This window comes from Echiichthys vipera (genome assembly GCF_963691815.1).
Source record: "Echiichthys vipera genome assembly, chromosome: 11".
Lineage (NCBI taxonomy): Eukaryota > Metazoa > Chordata > Actinopteri > Perciformes > Trachinidae > Echiichthys > Echiichthys vipera.
Window position 1 is genome coordinate 28,784,921 of NC_139836.1, and position 27,363 is coordinate 28,812,283.

At 43.3% G+C, this 27,363-nt stretch overlaps 1 protein-coding gene across 3 annotated transcripts in view; it reads right to left on the bottom strand.

The window, feature by feature from the left end:
* birc6 (baculoviral IAP repeat containing 6) overlaps nt 1–27,363 on the bottom strand; it is a 142,922-nt gene that overhangs the window by 73,907 nt on the left and 41,652 nt on the right. Inside the window, exons 33-59 of one of the 3 annotated variants that reach the window (XM_083922527.1) lie at nt 24,813–24,940; nt 24,489–24,617; nt 23,162–23,377; nt 22,891–23,074; nt 21,403–21,606; nt 20,745–20,878; nt 19,394–19,547; nt 19,194–19,310; nt 17,421–17,581; nt 16,903–17,029; nt 16,665–16,775; nt 15,578–15,836; nt 14,860–15,431; nt 14,388–14,563; nt 14,193–14,289; nt 12,710–12,904; nt 12,267–12,467; nt 11,830–12,109; nt 10,715–10,971; nt 9,751–9,859; nt 9,281–9,517; nt 7,410–8,265; nt 6,145–6,288; nt 2,744–2,873; nt 1,701–1,832; nt 792–953; nt 486–659 (exon numbers count right to left, since the gene is read on the bottom strand). In XM_083922527.1, the coding sequence (XP_083778653.1) occupies nt 486–659; nt 792–953; nt 1,701–1,832; nt 2,744–2,873; nt 6,145–6,288; nt 7,410–8,265; nt 9,281–9,517; nt 9,751–9,859; nt 10,715–10,971; nt 11,830–12,109; nt 12,267–12,467; nt 12,710–12,904; nt 14,193–14,289; nt 14,388–14,563; nt 14,860–15,431; nt 15,578–15,836; nt 16,665–16,775; nt 16,903–17,029; nt 17,421–17,581; nt 19,194–19,310; nt 19,394–19,547; nt 20,745–20,878; nt 21,403–21,606; nt 22,891–23,074; nt 23,162–23,377; nt 24,489–24,617; nt 24,813–24,940 (5,646 nt within the window). Of the gene's footprint in view, nt 1–485; nt 660–791; nt 954–1,700; nt 1,833–2,743; nt 2,874–6,144; nt 6,289–7,409; nt 8,266–9,280; nt 9,518–9,750; nt 9,860–10,714; nt 10,972–11,829; nt 12,110–12,266; nt 12,468–12,709; nt 12,905–14,192; nt 14,290–14,387; nt 14,564–14,859; nt 15,432–15,577; nt 15,837–16,664; nt 16,776–16,902; nt 17,030–17,420; nt 17,582–19,193; nt 19,311–19,393; nt 19,548–20,744; nt 20,879–21,402; nt 21,607–22,890; nt 23,075–23,161; nt 23,378–24,488; nt 24,621–24,812; nt 24,941–27,363 lie in introns of all 3 variants that reach the window. The other 2 variants (XM_083922528.1, XM_083922526.1) reach the window with 2 other exon arrangements.

The window sequence follows — 27,363 nt, forward strand, 5'->3', positions numbered from 1 at the left end:
GTTGCAAAGATGTGTACTTTAGCAGGAATGGAGCACAATGTGGAAGTGCAATAAAAATAATTTGTCCCAAATCATTTTCTGTCTGTTAGTATTTATGACATACAGGTCCAGAACGGTCTTGGTAAATGATTTTTGTAACCAGCCATTCCTTCAACAGTTTAATGTGACATCTAAAACCCATTTCAGACAAAAAAGTCATGATAGACGTGTGAAAACTCGAAAGCAACGAGAAGAGAGGCTATTTCCATAGCAACAACCCTCTGTACTTCCATTCTAGCTTCTGACCTTTCTGGCTATTTTTTGAAGCTGGATATAATTACGTCATATTTATGTAAATCACACTGTGTTGCATTGTATCATGTATGAAAAGTGCTATATAAATAAAGTAGACTAGATGATGTCAAAGAGCTGAGATGTGAGTATGAATACATAATTGGATTATTATTGGAACAGAAGAAGGAGTACTGTAGAACCGTTTATTGTACCTTTCTCAGTGCGTAACCTCTTGAAGGAGTCTGTCTTGGAAAGGCCAGGGTCAGAGATGACCTTGGAGCCCAGTTTGACTGTCAGGTTGATAGACTGGTAGCCCTGTGGCAGTTTGCGGTCATACAGGAGGGTCAGTAGCTGGGCCAGGGTCATCTCAGGTGGGAGGGGCTGACCTGGAGGGGAGGACAGGGAAAACACAAAAATTCACTTCATGAACACCTGAACTTTAGCTGCTCAGTTGGACCTTGATGCCCTGCTGCCAGATGCTGGCTTGTGTGTTAACCTTGTATTTGTATTCACATTACCTGGAAGCAGCTTGTGGTATAGGTGGAAGACAGGTACACTGATGGTTTTGACTGTAGGGTCCACACCAGACGAAGCAGTCAATTTGTCACTCATCACGCGACCCCTCCTTGATGGAGGTCTGGGAGGGGTTGAAAGAGCTCGCTTGGATTGGGACTTCAAGCCTGAAAACAGACATGGAAACATCACGAGCCTGTTGTCATTGACGAATACAATCAAAACTCAAAAGAGGGAGATCCCTTCGTATGGTACCAAAATGACATTCTTAACTGGGCTGGAGAAATGCTTTTGGCTGTTAGTAGTGTTTGTTTAACCATTTGGCTGAAGTTGTGACACTTAAAAATCATCATTTCATGACAGGTTACACACTTATTTTCATACGCAGCACATAGTACTGGTCTGGAGACCCTCCCACTAAAAAAGAGATGCTACGCTGCCAGTCATTCAAAAAACTCATCTTGCTACGAGCTGAAGTTCCAACCTCTATCTTACTGGGACCAAGCTAAACTGGACCAAGCTAAACTGGACACAAGCAAAAAACTTGGTGACTGAACGCTTTGTTCACGGTCTGCTCAGTTATCGAAAGATACCGCTGAGACTAGCCTGTCATTAAACAGTAGTCTGAGCCGCTAACTGTAAAGTAACAATACCTAAAGCAGTTAGCCAAGGGTAACCGAGTGGCAACACTCTACGGTAGCAATACCTGCCACAGTAGAAATACTCAAACCAAAATTTTACATTAGCTTCACCATAGCTAACACATAACAGTGTAGCAATACTCCTGCTGTACAATCTAAAGCATGTAGTGGGCTGTAGTAGCGGTGGGACACAGCAGCAAGCAGAGGTTGGTTGATTAGCTGATGGCTGCGTTGACAGTGAACAAGGGGAGTGTATGGAACAGACTCAAGTACCTGAGGCCACAACAACACTGTAGTTGTCCTGGAAGCCGCTGTCTGCTTTCATCTTTTCCTTCTCCTCATGATTCTTCTTCTCCTTGTCCTCTTTCTGCTCATTGATCAGCTTGGCTGTAATGCTGGGTGTGTCTGTTAGGATCAAAAAGAGACAGCATATAATATATTCCTTTTGGGATGTTTTTATTTATTGTGAAACTAAGTATATTGGTGAAAATCAAAGCAGCGAAAGAAGTACAGGTGGTAGGTGCGCACGCGTGTGTGTGTGTGTGTTTGTGAGTGAGCTGTTCATCATGTACTGCAGCTCCCAGCATCAGTGCTGCACTGATGACCTTAATGGTCAGAGAGCATCCAGAAAATGAAACAACAAGGGCGAATGGCCGAACCACAGAGCTGACGTCAAACAAGACTAGATGGAAATCTAGTTTATGGCTGGACCATGAATGGTCAATGTACTAAATTGTGGCCAAGTTGATACACGGATAGTAAACTGAAACCTACAGCAAGTAGATCAGACCATACAATCTGAATGGTCAACTAGACATTTAGATGTGCTCAAATCCACATGACAGCACACCGTGTTCATCATTCAAAATATAACAGAAAGATTTAGACCCATTCAATCTGCTAATATTTTCCTTTACTCTGTTAACTTCAGGACTTATAACGGACCGCTGGCAGGCCCAGCCCACTTTTTGATTTTCAGAGCCTGCAGCAGGCTTAGTTTTAGAATCTATTAGTGCCAACATGTCATGCTGGTTTGTCAGAGAGGAGTTTAAATAACACTCCAAAACTGGCATGTCCACATTTTCAAAGGGTTCCCTTGACCACTGACCTCAAGATATTTTATCTTATTTTTTTTCTATGTGACATCCACTGTTGACGCGCTGTCTCCCCCAGAACACCCCCGACCCCCACGCTCAACACTCACCTGTACTTCACCTATTCACATTGATTAGTGTACTAATCCAAACTCTTGTTGTGTTTTGTTGTACAGCAGCTAGTTCTTGTGAAAGGTTTAAGTTTTCTGTGCTCACACTTACCAGACACCCGGTCCAGGACTTCAGCCAGTGTGGTGGAGATGGGCAGATGGAGGGTGCGGTACTTGTGGCCTGCTCCATACGTGGGATGCTGGATCATGTGGCTGGTGGCATTGATGCGTCCTTTATACAACTGAGAAGAAAAAAGGACAAAATAGTTTTGGGTCCGCATGTTCTGAAAATATAACGACGGGCTTAGCTACAGGAAATTTCAGTCCCTAGAAAGTATTTAGGATATTTCCAATTGAACAATAGATGGCACTGATATTGGTCTTTTTGGTTTCTTTTTAAGCAGGTATGGAGCAGTCAATTATTTTGTAGGGTTATCAGAGGGTGATGCTGGTACACAGCTTGACTGAGAGTCCAAATAAATCATGTTGGTTTGCTTCTCCCTTTTTCCCTCTCCCTTTACTTCAGTTGACAATTATTTTCAGCCATCATGAATGTTAAATGTAAGCAACGCTGCCACCTATGCAGATGTTAGAGAAAGCAACACAAATACAACCAACTGGAAAAAACTGACAGGCCAGGGACCCACGGAATTAAGAACTCTATATACTTCATACAGCTGGAATAAGATCGGGGAATCCAACGTCAACCTACTAGTTCAACATAAAACTAAGCTAACAAAGTCCAAGACAAGGCAAGAGACACAAGCGGTAAGATGATCAGACTAGGGCTGAATAGACATCCTGTCATTTCCCTGAAATTCACTGCAAAATGTAGCCTTTCCTAGGGAAAATACTTCTAAGTATGAGGGATTTTTAGAATGTAAAGTGCCTATAGAAAGTCATGATGCCTTTTTGTAATGTTTTACAGCCTGAAATGATATTACATAAAAAAATTATTTTTCCAGCGTGATTTACATATTTTGCCTTCCAACATTCAAGTGTATTTTCTGTTCTGAAAATGAATAAAAAAATTAAAAACTAGAATAGCAGGGTTGAAAAAGTGATGAGTCCCCTGTTGTAATAATTACCGCCATCAGTCTGTTTGGATTTTTCTCTATTAGCTTTGTGCACCTAGATTGGAAATATTTCCCCATTCTTCCTGCAGAACTGTTGGATTTCAGTCAGATTCTGTGGTGAGAGGTGATGGACTCTTCAACAGACTGCTCTGTCTGCAGAGTCAGTGTTAATAAAAAAACGGACTTGCAGATCAAGGGTTTATTAAGCGATATATTGAATATTTGAATGTGAGGACAGTGCATAAAAGCGATAACTTTATAGTCCTGAGTAACAAACTTATATCCAACCAGGATTTTGACTCTGACATTCAGTGAGATCTGCTATTTAAGCACTTTGATATGTGCTTTGATACTGACTGAATGAATGAGGAAATGAAACAGTGTATCTGACTCTGTAAGAGGGAGGAGACGCATAGAAACTCAGGGTTTGATAAAGAAAACTGAAAATACAGAGTTTCCCTCAGCGTTAACTAAGTCAGAGTCTTCACTCATCTCCTGAAACAGGGTCCTGTTGTGTACAAGGGAAAGTATTGACCTAGTGAAACAGCAGGGGGTCACCAAAATTGAAAAAAGTCATCCTCTTAGCACAATAAATATCACTTTCAAATGTCATGACAGTCTGGGCAGCTTGTCTGGATCATCCAAACGACCTTGCCAACCACAGTCTCACTTTGCTAGTGGGCAACAAGAAGGAACAGCTTATATTTAGAGAATAATGAGACAGCTAGGATATTAAAATGACTTGCTTTGGCTAATTAAAACCATTTATTCTATACCCTGCTCCCAGACATGCCCACACAAAGAGAATCCTAAAAGGGCTTTTCTGACAACCAATCATCGAGCTGTGTAATATATGGAGCATTAAGGTGTCACTGAGGACACCCTAATTCTCCTCAGCAGACATGCATCAGTCTGAGGTGAGACAACACTGTGAGGAGACAGGAGGCTTCTGCTTCAGATTGCTGTGCTGCCCCCTAGTGGTCACAGCTCCATTCTACAACAATCATGTAACACACATTAGTTTGAGCTGCTTTATGGACACGGTGGGGAATATTAATATCAGTCATCTATGTACTAGTACCCACAAAGTGTGATCTGCTGGTTAGATGCATTTGGGGAAAAAGGTCAAATTTGTTTGTTTTTTCTTAAAGATATAGTTGATTGTGGTTTAAGTGCCCATCTATCCAAGAGTGAGTTAAAACAATGATGATTGCCATGTTAGTGACGCTGCTGACAGCGGTGGCTGGTGGAGCTGACACTGCCGGTTATGGTGCATTTCATTGTAATCAGAAATAGGGAACTTCCAACTTCTAAGTCAAGCTTGTAGTAAGGGCAGAAGTATAATATGCAACTCTTGGAAATGGAGGACTGGAGTCTGGTTTGTTTAAAGAGGAGTATATGGGAAAACGCCCTAAAAGTTTACAAAAAAGTTGAAAGGGGACTCGGCCCTTCTTCCTTACATATTGTTACTTCATATAAAAGAGGAGAGAGTTCTCTCTCTGGTCCACTTCAACTCTGATGGGGCCTCAGTCCTCTTTCTTTTCATATATAATTTCCCTGGACCTTTACTGCCTTGGATTATGGGTAGTTTTCACTTGGAAAACAATGGGGATATACAGTTTTACATGATTTTGGACCAGTATTATTACTTAAGATGAAACCCAAAAGCTTAAAAGGGAAAAGTTGCTACACATATCACAGCCAAGGTCTGAAAATGTAATTCTTCTGGCAATGATGCCCTGTAAATCATAATCAATACAACAAATTACTTGAGGTTAATTCACACAGAAGTAATTCAAACGAGCTCCATCTGCACCAGCTGCAACATTTAAGTGAAATTCCAACGTAAACTCATCCAATGGTCTTTTTTCGACGCTTGCACACATTAAATAAGTCATCACGACAGTTTTTTTCGTGTAATAACTATTAACGGAGAAAGCCGGTAGAGTCGCTAACAGCCAGATGTGGCTAACACTGATTAGCTCGGGGCAGTACGGTGAAGGCATTAAAACGTCTATTTTAACCACTAATATTGCTCAAAATAACACCAAACCTCTGCAGTAGCATGAGAAGTGTCCCTACACAATTCGCCAAAATTTCACTTTAAAGTGATGAACACATTAATGCATCAATTATTAGAATCTAATACTAGTCTGAAACGGGTCAGTCTGCATAACAACCTGAGGAGGTCTGAGTTCGGTTCACTTCAGACAGTTCTGAGCTCTTTGGGAGTGTTTCACATATGCAAAAAAATGCTGACTAACAGCTGTGTTTGTTTGGAGGGCTGAGAGGGACCAAGTGTGAAAACACAGTTTACAGCTACACTAGAGGTGCTGTGAGGTTGTATGGAGCCAGACGTGATTAAACAGATAATTTTCTCCCCAATCAGCCAAAGAGAGGGAGCAGATATTTAACAAAAAACAAAAAAGGTTCTTACCGGACAGGGCGACTGTAGGAAGACCGTGACCTTCTCGTCCTCCAGCATAAGTTGCAGGAAAAGCCTTCGAATGAAGCCTGAGATATTTCCAGAGATCGGCACGTTGCCTCTCTGGGGCGCAGACTGGAAGAGCTCACACAGAACCTGCAGCCAGAAAACATCTTAGACTCTATATAGAGACAAATTAATTCATCCAAATGACCACCGATGCCTTAACAGGGTTCCTACTTAACTGTATCTACATAGATCAGGTCCCAGACTGTGAGTGTGTGTCTGTGTCACTACAGGCTTATTCCCCTCAATCGCTTCGATGGGCGGGGAATTAAAATCACTGAATCAATACATTTATTTACATCATCAACACTGTTGATTTACTCCCATAAAGCCAACATGAAAACTACTTAGGTTCAGTAAATTTCTGCTGTCAGTCAGCCTGATGAAGGCAGCTGCTTTCCACTCAGACCAACTCGCCACATACAGAGGCTTGTGGTTGGAGACTGACACTGTACAGCTTGTCATGTTAAAACACTCCAACAGTATAAAATGTACTTAGTGTGTTACAGCTTATACTGCTAAGGGCATCATAAAAAGTGTGCTTTGTAGGGTTGAAAAAAAAAAAACTTGTTACATCAGCAAACCTGACATGTCAAAACTCATTTCCTGGTGTCTCAGGCCTAATCCACATGAACACGGGAATTTTGGAAAACCAGACTTTTATGGCCTCTGATAAAAAATATCTCCGTCCACATGAACCTGCAAAAACCGCCTCTGCAGCTGGTCACGTCTGGAGTGCTCCAGAGGTTTCCATGGATACAACTGTTTACCGTCGCACAGTGTGACGGTAAACAATGTCGACAAGAAATTGTGGTTTTCATGTCCACATATGACTGCTGAAACTGGACTTTTTTTTTAAAAGTTCACCCTGGACTTCGATTACAAAAAAAAAAATCTGTTTTCCGGTTCCCACAACTGTGGTTACGTGTGGATTAAAGGCCAAACCTTGCCGCGAAACAAATGGTTTCAAAAATACATATGTTCATATGGACGGCCCCTTAGACCAACCCGTCACATACAGAGGCTTGTGGGTGGAGACTGACACTGTACAGCTTGTCATGTTAAAACCCTCCATCAGATTAAAATGAACTCAATGTGTTTGTGTTAGTGTGCTTTGTGTGACATGTCAAAACTAATTTCCTGGTGTCACAGAGAAAATGAAAGCTTTCATCTTTTCCATTATCCTAACAGAGTGGAATGTAGGAGCCCACCTGAGCCATGAGCCGCTGGTTGTTAGGGTGGCAGGAGATACACTGGAGAAAGAAGGCCACAGTAGCGTTCTCCAGAGCTGTCCTCTGCTGGGTGGTGAGTCCTCCTGCCTGCCCAGAAGATGCCAGGGAGAAGCGTGATCCTGAAGCCTGAGGCTGGGATGGAGGGGGACCAGCCGAAGATCCAGAGCCCAGGGGATGACAGCCTGCATTGGCGCTGGCACTGGAATGGCACAACAGGAATAGCAGTGCCGTCCAGAGAGGGTTTACCTCCGGTCCTCCTAACCAGTCTTTCATGGCATGACTGTTGCCTACTTCAGTCAGGAAGCGCAGCACCGGAGCGGCCAATTCTGCAGCCAGGGGTGGCCGAATATGCAAGGACGAGGAGGATGAGTGGTAGTGGTGGTGGTGATGTCGTCTCTCGGCCTGAGCAGCAGGCAGAGGCAGGTCAGCACTGGCCAGAAGGCCGACACAGAACTGGGCCAGGCTGCGAACCAGCAGTGAGGGTAAGCCTGAGTCCAGCAGCTGTTCTATGGCTCCTGGAGACTGGGAGGCAGCTGCCAGTGTAGTTAACTGGGACTCAGACAGATTAATAGGGGGTCTTGCATGCTTGGAATCGTCTGTGAGTCCTGCAGCGTTGGTGTTGGCATCATGCTGCTTTTTGCCGTCGTCAGTCATGGCGAGACGGTGGTGCTGGGCTTGAGAGTGACTGGCGCTGGGCGCTGAGACGATCCCCATCCAGGACATAAGCAGGGAGAAGTAGCTGGGATGGATGTGACACATGGAGCACAGCAGGCTGTCCACGGCCTTCTTCAGCACAATGTTGCATGGCAACGACATAGACCAATCATACAGCAGCCTGGAGGAAGGGGAAATGATTGGATCAGTCATGAATTATGTTGTTAGTCCTCAAAAGGCTGCAAACTTTATGTTGATAGATGAAATAACCTTTGTGGTACGTAAGAAGGGTTAATTATATTTAAGCTCTCAGACTCACTTTTGTGGATATTAATTTACATTCATTGTTCAACAAATAACATGACAAATGTATTACAGTGCTTGTTACAAGGTGAACAAAACATGCATTTCATGCCTCCCTGTGTGTAGTTAACCTTGTGCTGCTGTGGTTTTTATGTTAGACTGATGACATCCTATTCAGACTTGAGTTGTGTCGCAGAAATTTTATGCGGTAACTGTAGTAAGATTTTATGTAAATTAAGGGTATTATGAGGAGAACATGTCTTAAAGGGGCGACTTATTTCGTTTTCCAGTTGGCAACCAAGTGAAAAACCAAAAATATATATATAAATATTTATTAACATACACACAGTAGAGATCACAATTAGTGAACAAAGTATTAATTCTTGATATATTTTGAAATATTGTTATTTTTAGAATTCAGAATTTGATAGAATATCAACTGCTGTCCAGATCTAAACCCCTATAGAGACTCTCTGGAAAATCCTTGGCAACAAGTGAACTGTGGAAGAGACTGAGTCAGAATGGACCAAGATCAAAACAGAGCAGTGTGAGAAACTAGTGATGTCCTGTGGGAGCAGATGTGCTGAAGTCATTCAAAGCTGTGGCCTCTACAATTCCTGTTCATTTTTGAATCCTAGAGAAGAAAACATTGTTGAAATCTTCTCTTCTGACACAATGAACACTGTTCTCTCATTTTGTTCACTAAGTAAAAGTAGTAGTTGTTTTAGTAGTATTTCAGAATAAATCAAGAATTTTGTTCTCTAACTTTGAGCTCCAGTGTGTGTGTGTGTGTGTGTGTGTGTGTGTGTGTGTGTGTGTGTGTGTGTGTGTGTGTGTGTGTATACATATACACCTATAAAATAACTATATTTATAATAAGGGAAAAGACTGACTCGAAGAGCTCTCTGTTGAGCAGTGCAGGCAGGTCGTAGTCAACAGGCAGCTCGTAGCTGTGCCACAGGATGGCTGCCACACAGTGGAGGTGGGAGGGCGAAGGCATGAGGAGGCCGTACTCCCTCGAAGAAGCAGAGGAAGGGCCAGCACGGGCACCAGTGTATCCTATGGGCCCGCTCATCTTGTGGGCCGCCACACGCGAAGAGTCATGGACCCACTGGAGGAGAGCCTGGATCCTGAAGGATGAAAATCCAGAGCAAGCTTTGTTAAATAACTCGCCACATAGTTTGGAAAACACTGCTTAATCTCCACAGTGCCTGTGTGTGAGGTGCGTCACAGTGGAATTATTATGCAACAAACAGAACCATGCGACAGTAAAAGATGACAAGGAGAGTGGAAGGACACTTTTTACGGTCAGCTTATTAGTCCGTCTGGAATAACACCTTGATGGGGGGGCAGTTGGATGTACCTGTCTTTGGTTCCAGAGTCCTGAGTGGTGCCCAGTTGGTACAAAATGTCGATGGTGGAGTCTGAGGAGAGGCCATTCAGTCGCCCAAACAGCAGAGGACTGTTCAAATCTACAAAGATAGAGACAAAGACTTCAATAAGAATAGCATCATGCTCAACAGTTAACATGTGTTTCTGTGAACTACTGACCTACTGAATCCAAACCTGGCCTAAGCCTGAAACAACACGCGAAATTACCCAAGCAGAAACCAAAACTTTATCGAGACCCAGGTTCAAGTGTGGTCAAGTGTGGCTGCTGAATGTAATCTATCAAGAAATTTCTCCTCTCCGATATGCCACATGTATATCATGTATATATAAAATGCTCACTGGGAACAGACAAAGAGACAGAGTGAGGCCAGTGCTCGATTTGAGACTCAAATGTGGCAGCACCAGTCAGGTCCGGCTGGGTCAGTCTTCAAGGTGCAGGTAGGGTTCTTTAATGCCGCTCCACTTCACTTCATTTCTAATGATAACTGCAATGACCAGTCATTTGTGAGCATGGTCTGCATGACAATATTTGGAAATGCTTCATCTTGCGTAATCTCTAAATATTTCCCGAGCCATATTTTGCAATGTGTCATAATTTATCATTATCGTTCTCAGAAATCCCATATTGGTTAGGCCCTGGTGAGTACCAAATGACATTGATCAGAGAAGTTAATAGGAAATAACAGCCTGTGAAATAAAGTGTAACCAAATATTCCAATTGTTTGTGACGCCTTGCACTTTTACGACCTGGTGGGGCTAAACAACATCTGAAAGATGTCCTTGTCAAAGTCCTTCAAACTCCAACAAGCTAATTTAAGAACCTTTTACGGCAATACATTTGAATATTTTACGACCGTTTGATGCTTTTTAACAGGTCCCGTGGATCTGCTACCTATGATTAACATTCGAGCAGCGAGCAGCGGTGTGTGACTCACTGGCAGGGTCGGTGCCAGAGGCGGAACAGTTCCTCAGCAGAATGTCGATGAGTTTGAGTCCGATGCGAGTTGACTGCAAACCAATCTTGACCAGCACAGCTTCAATGTTGGGTGAGTGCATGCCGCAGTAAGGTGACATGAGCAATGCCGCGCAGGTCTGCAGCAGATTGGCGGTTGGTGCTGCAGCACTGGCCATCATGGCCTCCAGGTCACTGACATGGGTCAGGCAATGGTGGAGGAGACGCAGCCATCCGATGCTGTATGGGGGAAAGAAAAAGGTTACAACATCTACACAAAACCTTGGTGTAGTTATGGACTCAGATCTGAATTTAAACAGCCGTATAAAGACCATAACCAAATCTGCCTTTTACCATCTAAAAAATATTGTAAGAATCAAGGGATTTCTGTCTAAACAAGACACAGACAAACATGTTCATGCATATATTTTCAGTAGGTCAGAGTCCTGACCAACACCAAGAAAATGGACCACATTACACCCGTCCTAAAATCTCTTCCTGTCTTCAAAAGGATAGATTTTAAAATTGTGTTACTGGCCTACAAGGAATTGGTCTGGGTCCAAAATCCATCTCTGAGCTGCTTGTTGGATCTGAAGCTACCCAGACTCCTCAGGTCTTCAGGGACAGCTTTACTCTTTGTTCCCAGGGTCGGAACAAATAAAGCTGAAGCAGCGTTTAGCTTTTATGCTCCTCCCCTGTGGATTGAGCTCCCTGAACACCTGAGGTGTGCACAGACTGTCAGCTCTTTTAAATCAGGCCTAAAAACACTTCCCATAACCCAACATGTAGGTAATCTTTACTTTTTAATCTTAAAGCTTTATGTGCTTTTTAATATCATATTATTGTTTTAATTACTTTGTTTTTCTATTCATGCATTTCTCTTATTGCTTATTTTATAATTTTTAATTATTGGCAATTTCATTGTCTTGTATTGAATGATTATTCTATTGTCTTTTTATGAAGTTATTCTTTTATTTAATTTTTTCTGTAAAGCACTAAGAATTGCTGCTTGTACGAATGGTGCTATATCAATAAATTTGCCTTGTCTTGCCATGTAATACAAATGGACATACCCTGTCCAAAATCAGTTTCTGGTACCTGGTTTTAGAGACCTGGTCCTCAGAAGGCAGGAAGGGGTTGTTGACAGTTGCAGAGGAGGTGTTACCGAACGCAGTCAGGCCCAAGAGTTTAATCTGAGACAGACCCAAGGTGCTGGCATCACGAGGCCTGTGCAGCCTCAGGCAAACAGCCGACGCAACCTCTGCCTTCACTAGCTGGATCTTTATGTATGTCAGGCCACTGGTGATGACTGGCGTGGAGAGCGGCAACATGTTGACCCCATCAGCACTGATCTCCACCGACACTGAGGACGGGCAGGCTGGTGGGTGGGAGGAAGGGGACACGACATAGGAACAGATGAGTTTTCATACACATGAGATTGGAGCTTTTGAAGGCTGTAAAAATAGTGATGGAAATACACTTTCCAAAAAGTACATTTTTGTTAAACTTTCATGATTAAATTGGGTGCTACTCACTGGCTAGAGAGGCGAGGTGCGGCTGGATGTGGAGCTCTTTCAGCAGCACAGCAGCAGGGAGGTGGATGGTGAGGTCACACCAAGCCTCCTCTGGCAGGAAGATGTAGGACCAGGCTGCTGAGCGTGCCCGGCGGTGCGGGGGCGTGGCTTGGAGGAGGACCTCTGCTGGCTGCGCTGTGGGGCTGCTGGATGTGATGGTGCCTGTGAAGAGACAAATATATCATTAAGAATTAAGGTTAGCTGATGCATGGTTAAAACAATGTTTAAAATTATACAATCTCTGTTTTTATATATTATACATTAGTTAGTACTGAAAGTACTAAAGCTATTTAAAAACCGTAGTTAGAATTAGAAAACAGTTGATAGAAGATTGTAAGTACTTTAACTGTAAGACATTTATCTTGGAGGATGGAACAGATTGAATGGAAAGTGAGTGAAAGCACCTAAAGGAGCAAAGTTATGCAGTCCCTCAGCGTTGTCTGGCTCTGAGGTCATCACTCTGGCTTTGAGGCTGCCATCCGCCGTCTTTCCAGGTCCTGAATCTAAGAACTTCATGATGGTGGACACCATGCTGCGTGCCGTGTTCACAATGGCCCGGGTGCTGGTCACCATGTTGTTACAGATTAACTGCACACCACCTGGTAAAATTCAAGAAAACCTTATTTATCCCCGGAGGGTAATTAAAGGTAGGGCACGTAGAGCAAACATTGCAACAATGACAAAAGAGAAGAATGAGTGAGAATAAATAAATAAATAAATAAAGTTAACAGAACAGAACAACAACAAAAAAACAAATATGTATATGTTAAACAAGGTGCAAATGGTCAAAAAAGTAGATTAATACTGCGTTGTGTCCCCCCCTGCGTTGTCGTCTGGACAGCGAAACCATATACTTTCTGGCACCCCCACTGTGTGTTTGCACAGTGCTGCTGCATGAGAGGAGAAACAAACCTCAGCGCCGTAGAGTTGGGTTACTCTGAGCCACATGCATGAGAATGAATTAGGCCAACCATATATTTCTCCCATTTCACTGATGCTCTGATAAGTCCTAAATGTATCGCTAGTCACTTTTTATAAATAAAGTTGCTAAACAGGTCGGGGGAGGGGCTCAAGACAGCAGCTGCTACTCGTTGAGGACAGTAACTGAAAAGCCAGACGTGCTTTCACATCAGAGTCCAAAACACCACAAAAGTCTCCAATTAAACTGGAAACAGTCGCTAGATGTGTCTATAGATTAAAAAAATAATTAATCGAGTGGATTTAGAAAGTCGCCAGATTAAGCGAGAAAGTGTCCAGTGTCTGTTTACTGCGTCTCCCCGTCTCTTCTTCTCCTTGTTGGTGTATTTCTGTGGCAGTTACAGCGCCACATCCAGGCCTGGCATGTGTATTACAGCGTTTTGAGTCAATTTCACTGGTTTCCTGTGGACGCAGATATTTCTTGAGCTGAGGCCGTGTGGACAGAAAACTTCTTAAGAATATTTCCTAACGTGTAGACTTACCCTAAAGGTCTTACAACTGTGTAAAGTTTTAAGTTGCAATCAACATTTTGACATAAGTCAAGTGCCCACCTGTAGTGGGACAGGGCGAGTCCCAGAGGAATCCCAGAGAGAGGAGAAATATTCAGCAAGTAAAACACTTGTCACCTCAGATCTCACTGTGATACATGCTAACTGGGTGATCTGGAGCTCTGGTGACCAGAGACAGCCCAACAGCAAAAGCCACAGATTTAGGACCAAAATCTCACAATGTTACTGCTGCTACGTCTACACTCCAACCAATCAGAATAGGAAATGAAATGACGCACTTTTACTAGACCCATCACACGCAGAACAAAAACAAAAACACCACATGCTGTTGTTGTTGCACTGTCTAAAGGCAAAGCCAGGAGGTAAGTGTTGTATAAAGTGTAGTAGTGTGTATACCAACCCATGTCATGGAAGGCTTTGAGAGCCTCGCTGGTATCCAACACACGGAGGATGAACCACAGAAGAGGTTCTGACAGCTGACACGTGGAAAGAGACCCCTGCAAAAATGTTACATTTAAAAAACATATCAAAGTTTTGGCATTGGTATTTAAAATATATGATATGAAATCATCAAACCCCACAGGCTAATGCTCACCTGTCTGCCCATGTAACCACAGGCCATGTATGTGAGGATAGGCTGTAACATGACCTGCACTGAGGTGGCCCTCTTGCTGAGGGTGGTGAGGATGGTGAAGAGGCCGTCGCCCACTGAAATGGCGTCCAGACCGCCATGGAAGTTCTCATGTTTGGTCAGATGCAAACCGCTGGCTCCTAAAGAACAGAGACAAGAGTATATATTATATAGTATATTAAATAGTATATTTATTAATTATTTCGTTTTTTATTTCGTGAATGAGTATGTCAAAATTTTGATTTATTTTGATCATTAAATCCTACGTCAAATCTTGAAAAATGATTGAAGACATTTTAGTACCAATGCAAGTAAAATTCTTGCGTCGGAGAGTCGCTAACAGCTGAATGAGAACAGTGAGAGTGAAGCTAACCATTAAGTGTTGGGCAGTAAAAGGTGGTAGAGCTGACTGACGTGTTTGTGTGATTCATCTTACCTATGATCATGGCCATAGCACTGCTGTTGCACTGGCCCAGTGCCGACAAGATCTGGCTCATAATCTGCTGATTGGCTAGCACCAGGTCGGCCACACCTGCAGGGGGACCCTGACTGAACGCGGATCCACCACCCATGCTTTCTTTGCTGCCACAGACCTTCTCTTCGTCTGACACGCTGCTATCAGCTGCTCCGCAGCCAGCCGGCGGGAGCCGTCCGCTGAACTCTCTGTCCCCGGACAGAGGCAGCTGCACTAGCACGTTGACCAGCTTGAGGAGGTCGAACATCAACTGGTCGCGCGTCGTCTCTCCACAGACGGCCTTCACGTCTCCTGGCCGGATTATGTTGGCAAACAAACCACCAAAACAAGCCCGAGCGCCCACAGAGCTGTCTGAGCCGCTGCGGGAAACCAATTTGTCGGAGCAGGTGATGTAGTGGTGAACCAAGAATGTGATGGACTCTATGACGGAGGAGATGGTAGCCACCAAGACCACCTCAAAGTTTTGCTCTAGAGTAAACTCCAGTAGCTTCACCTGGGCGTCCAGTGGACCCTGGCCTGACTGGAAAGGACCCCTGAAAGGCCAAGATTAACCATTAGTTCCCAAAAACCACTCAAAGACCATCTACTGAAATTTCTCTTTTTCTCATTATTGCACTGATGACTGTGCTGTAACAACATTATTGATTGAAAACACATTTCCCTTGAAGTAACTGCATACCTCTCAGTTGACAGGATGTGCATGAGTTTGAGCAGAAACTCGCTGAACATCTGCGGACAGGTGGAGGACAGGTGGACTTGGAGACGGCTCAAAAACTCGTGCATGGCCTGGGTGGCGGTGGGTCCCACCTGAGAGCTGTGCTGGCTCGTCCCGTTGGTGCTGCTGCCGGACAGGAAGCGCACCAGGACATGAACCAGGGTGGGGTCAGACACCATCTGCTGTGCTGTGCTTTCCTGAGAGCTCATCCCGTTGCTGGAGCCTGGAAGTTCAAACACAGATTTTATATTAGTCACTTATTGTCTCCTGGTAGAGACTTTTTGAGCAGGGGGCATCTTCAGAAAGAGGATTTCTTGGAGAGTGTGACTGAGGGACCTTCCACACGGAGACTCGTTTTTTCTGCAACCCCACAACTTTAGTATCGTTTTGGCCTACCATCCACACACAGCCGGTGTTATCAGAACCTGAAAACTGGATCTTGTGTAACCACGTCCAAGAGTGGGAAGATTTGAAAACGCCCCATTGCCATTGTCGTCTGGACTGTGAAACCTCATACTTTGATAAACAATGCAGTCATCGTCCCACCTCCGACCTCTAACCCCGCAGCGTCACATAACAACAACAGTGGTGCTGTCTGAGAGAAGAGACGGACCCATAGACTGTTTACTGAACTGGACTCTGAGCCACATGCATGGGAATGAATGAGGCCGAGCACAGATTTCTCCCTTTGCCCTGATGCTCTGAATAAGGAGCTAAACTGCTCTCTAGTCTCTTTTTATAAATAAAGGTCTAAGAAGGTGTGAAAAGTCTCTAAATCTAGTGAGACAGTGCCCGCCTCACACACAGGGGCTCACAGCAGCACCCTCTGCTCGTTGAGGACACCAACTGCAGAGTAATTGGTGCATCAGAGTCCAAAACCAGAAACAGTCCACAGGGTTTGAGTCAAGGCCGTGTGGACAGAAAACCTTTTAAGAACGACAGAGAAAAAAAAAAGCTGTTTTCGATTGTGTGGACGTACCCTGAAAGTGTGACCATTGTAAGACTTTTCACAGATGACACAGAAGGAAACCAATGAGGGTGAAGTACTGACCGCAGGCTGGCATGTTAGTCATCAGGGTGAGAGAGTGCAGCACCAGACACCACGTTCTCAGGGACGTGTTGGGGTACCACGCCAGCACTGTGAGGAAACTGCTGATGGATGCTGGAAACACACGTACACACACAATAAAATATATAACAACAATAAGAAGAATAGAGTAAAAACCAGCCAATGTACAGGGACGTAACAGTGGTCTTGAGAAGGAGAGACAGTGCGGTGGCCTCCTGACCTTGGTTGAGCGGGATGGTGGGCGTTCGGCTGGCATTGAACAGAAAGATTTCTGATCCACCCTCTTCACTGCCACCAGAACATGTGTTGAGACTGAGTGTTAACCACAGCTGCAGCAGAGACTCCAGCTGCGAGAGAAGAACACATTGTTCAAGACACTTTGTTTCCTGCACTACTTCAAATGGCACAGCAAAGTGCAGTTGACAAGGTCTCTTAAGTGAAAGTGATAATGACCCAGACTTTGGGAGAAAATAAAATCAATGTACTGCTTTTATATGACGTCCACAGTTGATTTTTCTGCATGATGAAATACATAATTTAATAAAAATGTGAAACACGGGTACACTAACTGAATACGACCGTTTATAACACCCGACTAGCCTATGATAGTCAGTCTCAGTCTACACCTCAATACAACTCAGAGCTTTCTCTCCAGAGTGCAGAATTAGTAGATGCCTTCACTGAACACTGCAACCAGTCAGCTATTTTTTGTTTTACATACAACATGTGTGTGCTGACCTGTACGTGGTGGACCTGCAGCATGGAGAAGAGCTTGTTGAAACATGCACTCAACATGGGGATGGATGAGGGCTGAATCATCAGGCTGCTGGCTGGAGGAGAGCCTCCTCCGTGGAGAGCCCTCAGAAGGGAGTCATCAGTGCCATTGGAGGCCTGGCTCACTGAAAGCCAGACAACAAGCACATGTTACAGTCATCCTACTGTAGATATAAACAGCCAATAGGAACTCCAACAGGACCTGAGAAGAGCAGTGAGGGCAGAAACATGGTCCACCCAACTACACAGTATTCAAGACAGTTCTTTCCACTATTAACGGAGATATCCCAGAGAGTCGCTAAAAGCCGGACGTGGCTAACACTGATTAGCTCAGGGCAGTACGGTGAACGCATTAAAAAAAATCTTTTTTTAACCACTTATACTGCTCAAAATAACAGCCAACCTCTGCAGTAGCATGAGAAGAGTCCCTACACAGAAAACAAAGCACCAACAACGTAGATGGTGAACTCAGACCTAATTAAAAGAGTGTTTTAAAGACTTACCTACTGGCCCCTGTACCAGCTCCTCTCATAGTAAAGTCCATTCAAGTGGATTAGCAAATTTAAACCAAAAGGAAGGAGCCCATTGATGATTTATTCCAGCAGAACACATAAACCTTGTGGGTTGTAGCAGTTTGGGACTTTTCCAAACCTTTTACATCCATTATTAATTTATATTTCACCAGACAGCAACTTTCCCCACAGCATCTAAATGTCACTCGAGGGGGTGGGGGCGTGTGTTGAAGGGGCTCCAGGTAGAGGTAGCATCAGACATAGCATCAGTCTCTGTGTGAGGGCATTTTTTGGTGTGCCTGTGGGTACTGTAATGTACTAGGGGCGACTGTGGTTCAGTGAGAGAGTGGGTTGTCCTCCTTTTCGAGAGATTGGCGGTTCGATCCCCACCTCCCCCGGTCCACATGTCGAAGTGTCCTTGGGCAAGACACTGAACACCAAATTGCTCCCCCTGCAGCGCATGGGTATGTAATGTGGTGTGAATGATTACATTAGATTAGATGATATATAGATGTCCACTGCCATCAGTGTGAATGTCTGACGTGAATGGGTGAATGTGACAAACACTGTGAAAGCACCTTGAGTAGTCAGAAGACTAGAAAGGTGCTATATAAGTACAAGTCCATTTTTACTGTGAGCACATGGGCACAGAAGAAGAATGAGGATTCCCCATCCCTCATCAACCGCACCGTACTGGACACTTTTTTCATGTCCCCAAACTAAATTGAAAGAGGGGACCGATTCCTAAATAAATCATCAATGGGCTCCTTCCTTTTGGATTGACTTTGGTAATCCACTTGAATGGACTTTACTATGAGAGGAGCTGGTACAGGGGCCAGTAGGTAAGTCTTTAAAACACTCTTAATAAACTCTGGGTTCACTAACTACGTTGTTGGTGCTTTGTTTTCTGTGTAGGGACTCTTCTCATGCTACTGCAGAGGTTTGGTGTTATTTTGAGCAGTATTAGTGGTTAAATAAGACGTTTTAATGCTTTCACCGTACTGCCCCGAGCTAATCAGTGTTAGCCACTTCCAGCTGTTAGCGATTCTCCTGGATTTCTCCGTTAATAGTTATTACACGACAAAAATTGTCTCGATGGCTTATTTGATGAGTGTATTTGCCGAAAAAGAACTTGGGATGACTTTACACTGGAATTTTTACTTTAAGGTCAACTATTGAAAAGCAGTTATTTAAATAACCCGCCCTGCCGGCGCTGTGTGGTTACCTGTGGATGAGCTTGAAGTGAGGGCCTGTAGAATTGAGTCGGCCTGTAGAGTGGCCATCATTTTGAGCATCAGTTCAGCCTGCTGCTCCAGACCCACTTCTAGCCGGGCATCCAGTGCTGTGAATCACAGAGGGAAAATGTTAAAACATTCGAAGGACGGAAATCACAACAGACTAGCCCAGAACCCAGCCTCTACTCACCCTGTGACACAGAGACTGACAGACTCTGGGACCCAGGCTTTTCAGCAGCCACTGGAGGTTTGGACACTGGGATACCAACCCCTCCAATGTATGGGTTGTACCCGTATGTGCCATAGTCAGCGCCCCAGTAGTCATACCAGGTGCTACTTATAGGCTAGGGATGGACATGAGAAGAGGGGGAGATGAAACATTAGGGCAAAAAAGTATAACAGTCACTCAGTGCCAACAGATCAACTTCTCAAAAATCTGATTCTTGATTCCATCAATTCAGAAAATCACTACCCTTTACCTGCTGACTGTCCACATAAGTGTCAACAGGTTAATTTACTTTCATCCTTCAGTTTAATGAACTGTCAAACTTGGCAGCTTGTAGGTTGTTCAACTGTAACATGAGGGTAACGCTTTTATTACATATTTAGCTTGTTCTCTCTCTCGTTCCCAAGATTAGTTCACAGGTGAATTCAGCAAGAAAAAAACGGTTTAATCTTTAATCAAGGTCTTAGCAGAGTCTACTTAAGTGATTGTATTTAAAAAGGAAAACTGATGATGAATTCTACCAATCAGAGTGAGTTCAACTGAAAAAAAAACTGCGAGAAGCTGTGCTGTGGGGCTATTTTGATGAAATATCAAAAGCTTAGTTAGTACTCACTTTTATTAATATTACCAGTTATACTACAGTCATTTTTGACAAATATATTTTCAAATGAGGATATCCAACACATAAAACAGGAAACATTGTAGGATTCATCAAGTTGCTTTTGTCAAATTAAAATACTGATGATTAAGAATAAAGTGGGAACATTTTAAGAAAAGAAATGTAACACTATGCGACAAAGGTGTACATTTGTGAGAAAGTCAGAATAAATAATGCTATAACAAAATAGATATTTGCCAATAATTCAAGAATATTGACTTTCACATAAACATCTTTCATTTGACTCACAAAGCTTTCTACCACCTTTTGACAACTATGTAATTGAATTCCATAATGTTAACACTATTCTAATGTTACTTTTTCTTTTCTCAACTTAAGGTTCAACTACTACAACTACTTACTGCGATTAAATATCAAGACTTTTCTTGTAAAATGATGCATTTTGTTAGTGTTATTATCTTCTGATGAATTCTGATCCTTTACAATTTCATTGTTTTGCTGTAAAAATACAACTATCTTGTAATAGTCTGACGATCTCCTGTACAATTAGAATTTAGTTTTCCTTCATTCTTTTCTATTATATCGAGTAAAAACTTTACTCTGCCAACTCAACACTTAACTGTCAATACATCACTACACAAGCCAGGGCCCAGTAATGACTGAGTAAACAGAGAGGTGAAAAAATATGCAACATACCTTAAACACTTTGGCAGCGAGTGGATCTTTTTCCAAATCAATATCTAAAGGATCAATATCAACATCCATCAGGTCTTGTAGCAAGTCAAAGTCTATGTCTTTATCTTTTTCCAAAGATGACAGAGGTGGAGCACCTTTGGATAATGAAAACAGCCTTAATATTGCCAAGCAAGCACACTAGAAAAACATACAAGCAAGAGAGAATCTTTCTTTAGCACGTTACTGGGCAATTTTAATGCCAATCAAGTCATTAGCTCCTCTACTCCTCTACTGGAGGGAGAGTTCAGACACAGGACAAAGTGAGGACCAGATGCACTGTCTCAGTGGGACAACAACGAGTGGTGTCCCATTGAAGAAAACATGTTTCCAATGGAATGTCAACTTTTAACTACAATAATGCAAATGTCATAATAATTCCACTACTTTGAATGACAAAAATGGCTGTGAACTGTCTGAACTCACTCCAAAAGGCAAAACTAATACAATAATAATGCACATAATCCATACAGTAGAGAAAACAGTAATCATGCAGCTATGAAAAAATAGGGGGCATATTCTCACACAAATACTTTCTATAGTGATGATAAAAGGTGTGGGCTCATTAACATCTGTGTGGTGTGTTGGGGACTGTGGAGAATGGACGGGACTACCCACGCACTTTGGAATACTGAGGAGGTCCCCGTAGTACCTGCGATGATATCAGGCACCAGGGCCTCATCAATGCTCTCTACCAGGGGGATGGGTGCTGGCTGGGGTAGGGAGTCGTCCAAATCGGCCCCTACTGAGGAAGACGATGCCCCGGCCTCCTCACCTACCACCACCTCATCCATGATGTCCAGAGAGCCTGGAGACAGCAATTCACCTGGGACGACATTTACGATAAATTACACACAGTTCAACAAAAATGCTAATAGTGAGAACGGTCAGATCCAACATGGCCCCAAGATGTAAATGCATTAAGCTTTGTATCGTTAGAAACCAGGTCATATTTTTGAATGGTCATGCATCATTCCCCTGAGACGGAAGAGAGCCGTATCTATATCTCACACTTCGAAATGATGCATCGTCACAGAAATTATGTGCGCTTTGTAGAAAGTAAACAAACATGGCGGCAGGTAATCAGTATGAGATGGAAGAAGGGGAGTTTGAAGATCTGATGCTCGAATCAGATTTTCGTGGCAATCAATATAAGGAGCAGCTGGAGCTGATGGAGGAACAGAAGGCGGCTGCTGCAGATGGTACTGAGGCAGCAGAGTTGCCCATGCCTGCTCCAGCTGGGGAGGACTGTGCTCTTATGGATACAGAGTTAGGATCGGTCTGCTGCACAGAATTCAAAGATGTAAATTTCTTCTGGACAAAATCTCTGAGCCAGACGAGGATGTGTTTTCAAACAACCTAGTTTTGCTGGACAGTGGCGTTCTGGACACATATTTCAGAATCCCTAAGGTGAACTGGTACGGACGTCTGACTGGAAAGTGAGTCTTTATTTTCTTCAGAATCAGAATCAGAAATACTCTAATAATCCCAGAAGGAATTTTTTTTTTGCTATATATGATATAGATATACAAACAAGGAGCAGTAACGAGCAGCGTGCAACTTTCGCGCATGCACACTTTGTTACTAACGTGGCATTCATGTTGTTGGGTCTCTGTAAATCATAAATAAGTCAGAGTGTGGTCTTTACCTACTCTAAAAGTAAAGTGTCTTGAGATAATTTTTGTTATGATTTGGCACTGTAAAAAAACTGAATTGAAATGTATGTACACTGTTTTCCAGCATTATCTGAGCTAATAGGTTGATTTATAGGCTGATGGGAGCTTTTTTTCTTTCTTTGTTTTTTTTTACCAGTGGAAGTTGCCTGCACAGCTGTGCATTGTGGTGCATTATGGGAGTTGTTGTTTTCAATCCACAAGCGCCATAAAGTCACTTTCTGCCTTTTCTCTGTCGTGAAGGCACCAAATTAGAAATGTTTGTACATTTTGACTACATATAGGGTCCACTTTCAATACATATGAATGTTTCCACTGGTAAAGTATTCCTTTAACAAGACACAAAACATGTAACATAATATTCACAACCTCAGTGATCAGGGCCATACCACACACACCAATAGATGTCACATCAAACCACAAGCAGACTATCGCACCTGCTAGGATGTCCTGTAGCATACATGTGAGGGAATACTGTGCCCAGGCGCCCCCCCAGGAGATGTCCCCCCGGTTAAAGTCGGTCCCCACAAGCAGGAGCAGCAGACGCTCCAGCTGCTGCTCAGACACCACCTCACACAGGTGGATTGTCGGTCTCGTGGCATTGGCTATCCTAGCAAGGACCTGAGGGGGTTACCAAATCACTTCTTTATAGGTACATTCCGATTACAGAATTTAAGAAGTTCATATAAAAGTGTCAGGGATGAATACCTTGCAGACGAAGAGCAGCAGGTCAGCATGACAGGTGAAGTCCATGGAGAGGAGGAAGAGGGCCAGCTTCTGCACCACTGAGATGCAGCGCTCATGGGACAGTGTAAAGGGCAGAGGTTCTACTTCTGGGGCTTCTTTGGCTGTTGTGGACTCAGTGTCCAATGTGGAGCGGGGCCATTCGGCCGTACGCCGCAGACGGATCAGGTCTTTAAAGTGCTGGAAGAGAGAGGCAGGGCAATCATGCAACTTAGACATTCCCACTGTATTATAAGAGGTAGAATAACCTCTGTTAGCACAGAGACTGGAAGAGTCCAGCAGCAGCTCCATAGTCACACATATCTCATTCTTGGAAGAAAGTGAATAAATCTATTTCCCAAAACTGTTCCTTCAACTAGGGCCTGACGGATATAGGATTTTAAACTGGTATCCGTTTAAGAGGGGGAAAGTCACAGATTACCAATAAGGAATTTTTCCAACGGAATGAAAAGAGACGTGTGTGGATTTTGCACCGACGGACTCTGCAAAGGTCCTCAGGCTGCTATCCTTAACATATAACTTTATTAAAGAGTAGTTGTCATTATTATGTTGAACGGTCAACCCATTCTACAAATGAACACTGCATTATGTGTTCTGTAAAAAAGGGTTTCATATCGAAGCATATTAGAAAACATACCAATACAAATGATACCAATATATGCGATTGGCTGATATAGATAAGGATCCAAAAAGTCAGTTTGCCATCCTGCATTGTAAACACTGTACCTTACTTTAGTGATGTATGACAGATCAAAATGAAACTTGCCAATAGATCTGTAAAATCTTTTGAAAGTCTACCGAAGACAGTCTGGGCAATCCATTTGAATTCATATGGAGCGGTGTCTGTGTCCACCTGATACCTGTCAGTCCAATATTCTCCGTATAAATATGTCTCCTCAGCTGCTAAATGTTCCACCAAGTTCACCAGCTGAGAAAGCTGCAGGTGACTGATATTTGTGAAGTTTTAAAAGCCCATTTCAAAGAATGGGTCTGATATTGTGATGCTTCTCACCACTTTTGATGTTTGCCCTCATGGAAAGATATATCAATAGGTCTTGACTAATTTCACACCTCTACAGCCTGGTGGCTAAAATCCCATCATAATAGCCAAACAACATGATGGCCAGAGCTACAAAACAATATTGTTAAAAAATTAAAGTTACAAGATTGTCTTCATGCAAAATATGTTAGCAAGCAACTCACTCACCTTGTTTAAGAAGCCATTTCTGAGCTAACTGTGAGGGCAGCATCCTGCACTTACAGCAGTGTATGATCAATGTGAGCTGCTCACCTTGGATGTGGCTTGTTTGAGCTTGGCCTGTTCCACCAGCAGTTTGTAGGAGGAGCCTTTGTTGCTCTGGATCTTCTCCTTCTCGATCTGCTCCACCAAAGCTTTCTGTTTTGCTTTCAATAGATTTAACTGCTACAATAAAAAGTGCATGATTACTATAAGCACTGCAAAAGCATAAACTTCGGACAAGCTAAATAAATAAAGTCCTGGGCTTTAATTTAGGACTTGTACAAGACCTTTGTAGTGAGTACCTGAGTATTTAAAAGGACAAATGTGTGAGTGTGGCTTTGAGTGAGTGCTGGTGTTGGAATGAGACACATTTACCTGCTTGTGGTGGACGAGCTGCTTGCGGATTTTGCGCGAGTAGAGTCGATCCAGGCTGCTGCTGCCTTTAGCTGATCTGCTGGAGTTCTGAGACTGAAGGCTGTTATTGATGAAGCTCCACTGAATACCTGAAGGACAGACCAACAACAGCACCCATCACTTCACTGATGTGGAGACACAGGTATATCACACACACAATGTCCCGCGTTATGCTGTCATTTACATTCACGTTTCACTCCTACACAAATACGGCAAAGCAGGGCTGTCACGACATGAGGTTTTATTTACACAGTGTAACCACTGAAACATTGCAAGGCTGTGCCATCCAACTCCTTCTCTGTTGGAGAAATGTCTGGTTGAGTCATGTTATGAGCAAGCAGTCCGATGGTTGAAGTTGTTAAATTAAGTGTTTCTATGCTGTTCTCATTGACAGGTTTACTGAGTGGTGGAGCGGGCTTAACTATCAATAATCAAACGGATGTTCCAGAATCAGAATCAGAAAACCTTTAATGTCCCGCAGACAGGGAAATTCTTTTGTCACAGCAGCAACAGAATATGACATATGATATAAAAAATAGCAAAAATAGATAAAAAAAATGGCAAAAATAAGCAATAAAGTTAAATTTAAAAAGGGAAGAAATAGAAATAGACATATGTACATATTCACATGATGTAGTGCAGTTGTTCTTGTTTTGTTTGTTTGTAAAAATGTGATATGGAGTGAATAAATATGACCAAATAGTGCAAAAAGCAGAAGTGCCCATAGTACAGGCATATTGCACAGTGCAGGGTACAGGGTACAGGATGAGGTCAATAGTCTATTGGGAGCAGTGCTGATTGTAAAGTCTGACAGCAGCAGGAAGGAAGGACCTGCGGTACGTTTCCTTCGCACACTTAGGGTGTATCAGTCTGTTGCTGAAGGAGCTGCCCAGTGCTGTGAGAGTGACCTGCAGGGGGTGGGACTCCTGCACCAGCAGGGATGACAGCTTGTCCAGCATCCTGCTCTCTCCCACCACCTCCCACCTCCATCCTGGGAGTCCACAGGGCATCCCAGGATGAAGCTGGCCTTCTTGATAAGTTTATCAAGTCTCCTCCTGTCTGCTGCTGATATGCTGCTGCCCCAGCAGACTACTCCATAGAAAATGGCTGATGCCACCACAGAGTCATAGAAGGAGGTCAGGAGTGCCCCTTGCACTCCAAAGGACCTGAGCTTCCTCAGAAGGTACAGTCTGCTCTGACCTTTCTTATATGTTGCTGCAGTGTGGTCAGACCAGTCCAGTTCAAGGGAGTTTCTACGTCACCTCATAGCTACTAGCTGTAGGAGTGGAAATGAGGCATGTGCACACAACTCCAGAATGACTGAGACATGTAAAACACAATCAGGTGTATGTAATGTTACGTGTTTGTGCATCTGTCCCCTGCTGTCTGCGTTGATCCCCACTGGGGCTACACTTCTCACCTACGACACAGAGGAGTAACATTAAGCTCAAGGTTATTTCCGGAGACGGCCTCAGACACGGTTCAACCTGCTTGTCATCCATGCAATCATCAGTGAACTTGCATTTCCACAAAAGCTATCACCCAGGCGAAAAGGGACCTTGTGTAGTGTTACCAAGCAGTAGTCAGTCAGCAAGTCACTGCGTGCTAACAGTTGTCCTTTTCAGGTGATGTCAAATCTGGCAAGATTCCACAAGAAAACTACACAGAATCCCACAATCCTGCATTGATTAATTCAGGAGCCAAAATGACTTTTGCCTGTGTTATTTCTTTGTTCTGCACACGCTCTTTTGTTTCCTATCATTTCCCGTAATTAACACATGGGTATGGTTGCACTTTAGACAAAGAGAGTGAGTAGGGCTCTTTTCTATTGACCGTGTAGTTTTGGTTTTCATGTTCTATCATTTCATTAATAAATACTTGGGACAAATGTAGATATTGAAAACAAGCTACAAATTGTAATACCTTGCTAAATGGTATTTAAGACTTTTTAAAGGGCCTTAATTGTTGTTTAATTGATATATCAACTTTTAATACTTCTGAAAGTGTAATTCCGGCGCAAAATCATCCCATGGTCTTTTTCAGCACTTACATACATCAAATCAGCCATTGAGGCAGTTTTTTCCGTGTATAGACTAATAACGGAGAAATCCAGGAGAGTGACTAACAGCCGGACATGGCTTACACTGATTAGCTCGGGGCAGTACGGTGAAGGCTCTTTTTTAACCACTAATACTTTTCAAAATAACACCAAACCTCTGCAGTAGCATGAGAAGAGTCCCTACACATAGAGCAAAGCACCAATGGGCTCCTTCCTTTTGGATTGACTTTGGTAATCCACTTGAATGGCCTTTACTATGACTAACACTCTTCTAATAAACTCTGGGTTCACTAACTAAGTTGTTGGTGCTTTGTTTTATGTGTAGGGCTTATTTGACGTATGTAAGTGCCGAAAAAGACCATGGTAGGATTTTGCACCGAAATTACACTTAGAGCGTGATCACACTGTGCTTTTGGCCGCGGCCAAAACCGGTTTTTCAGCTAAAGTCTAGTA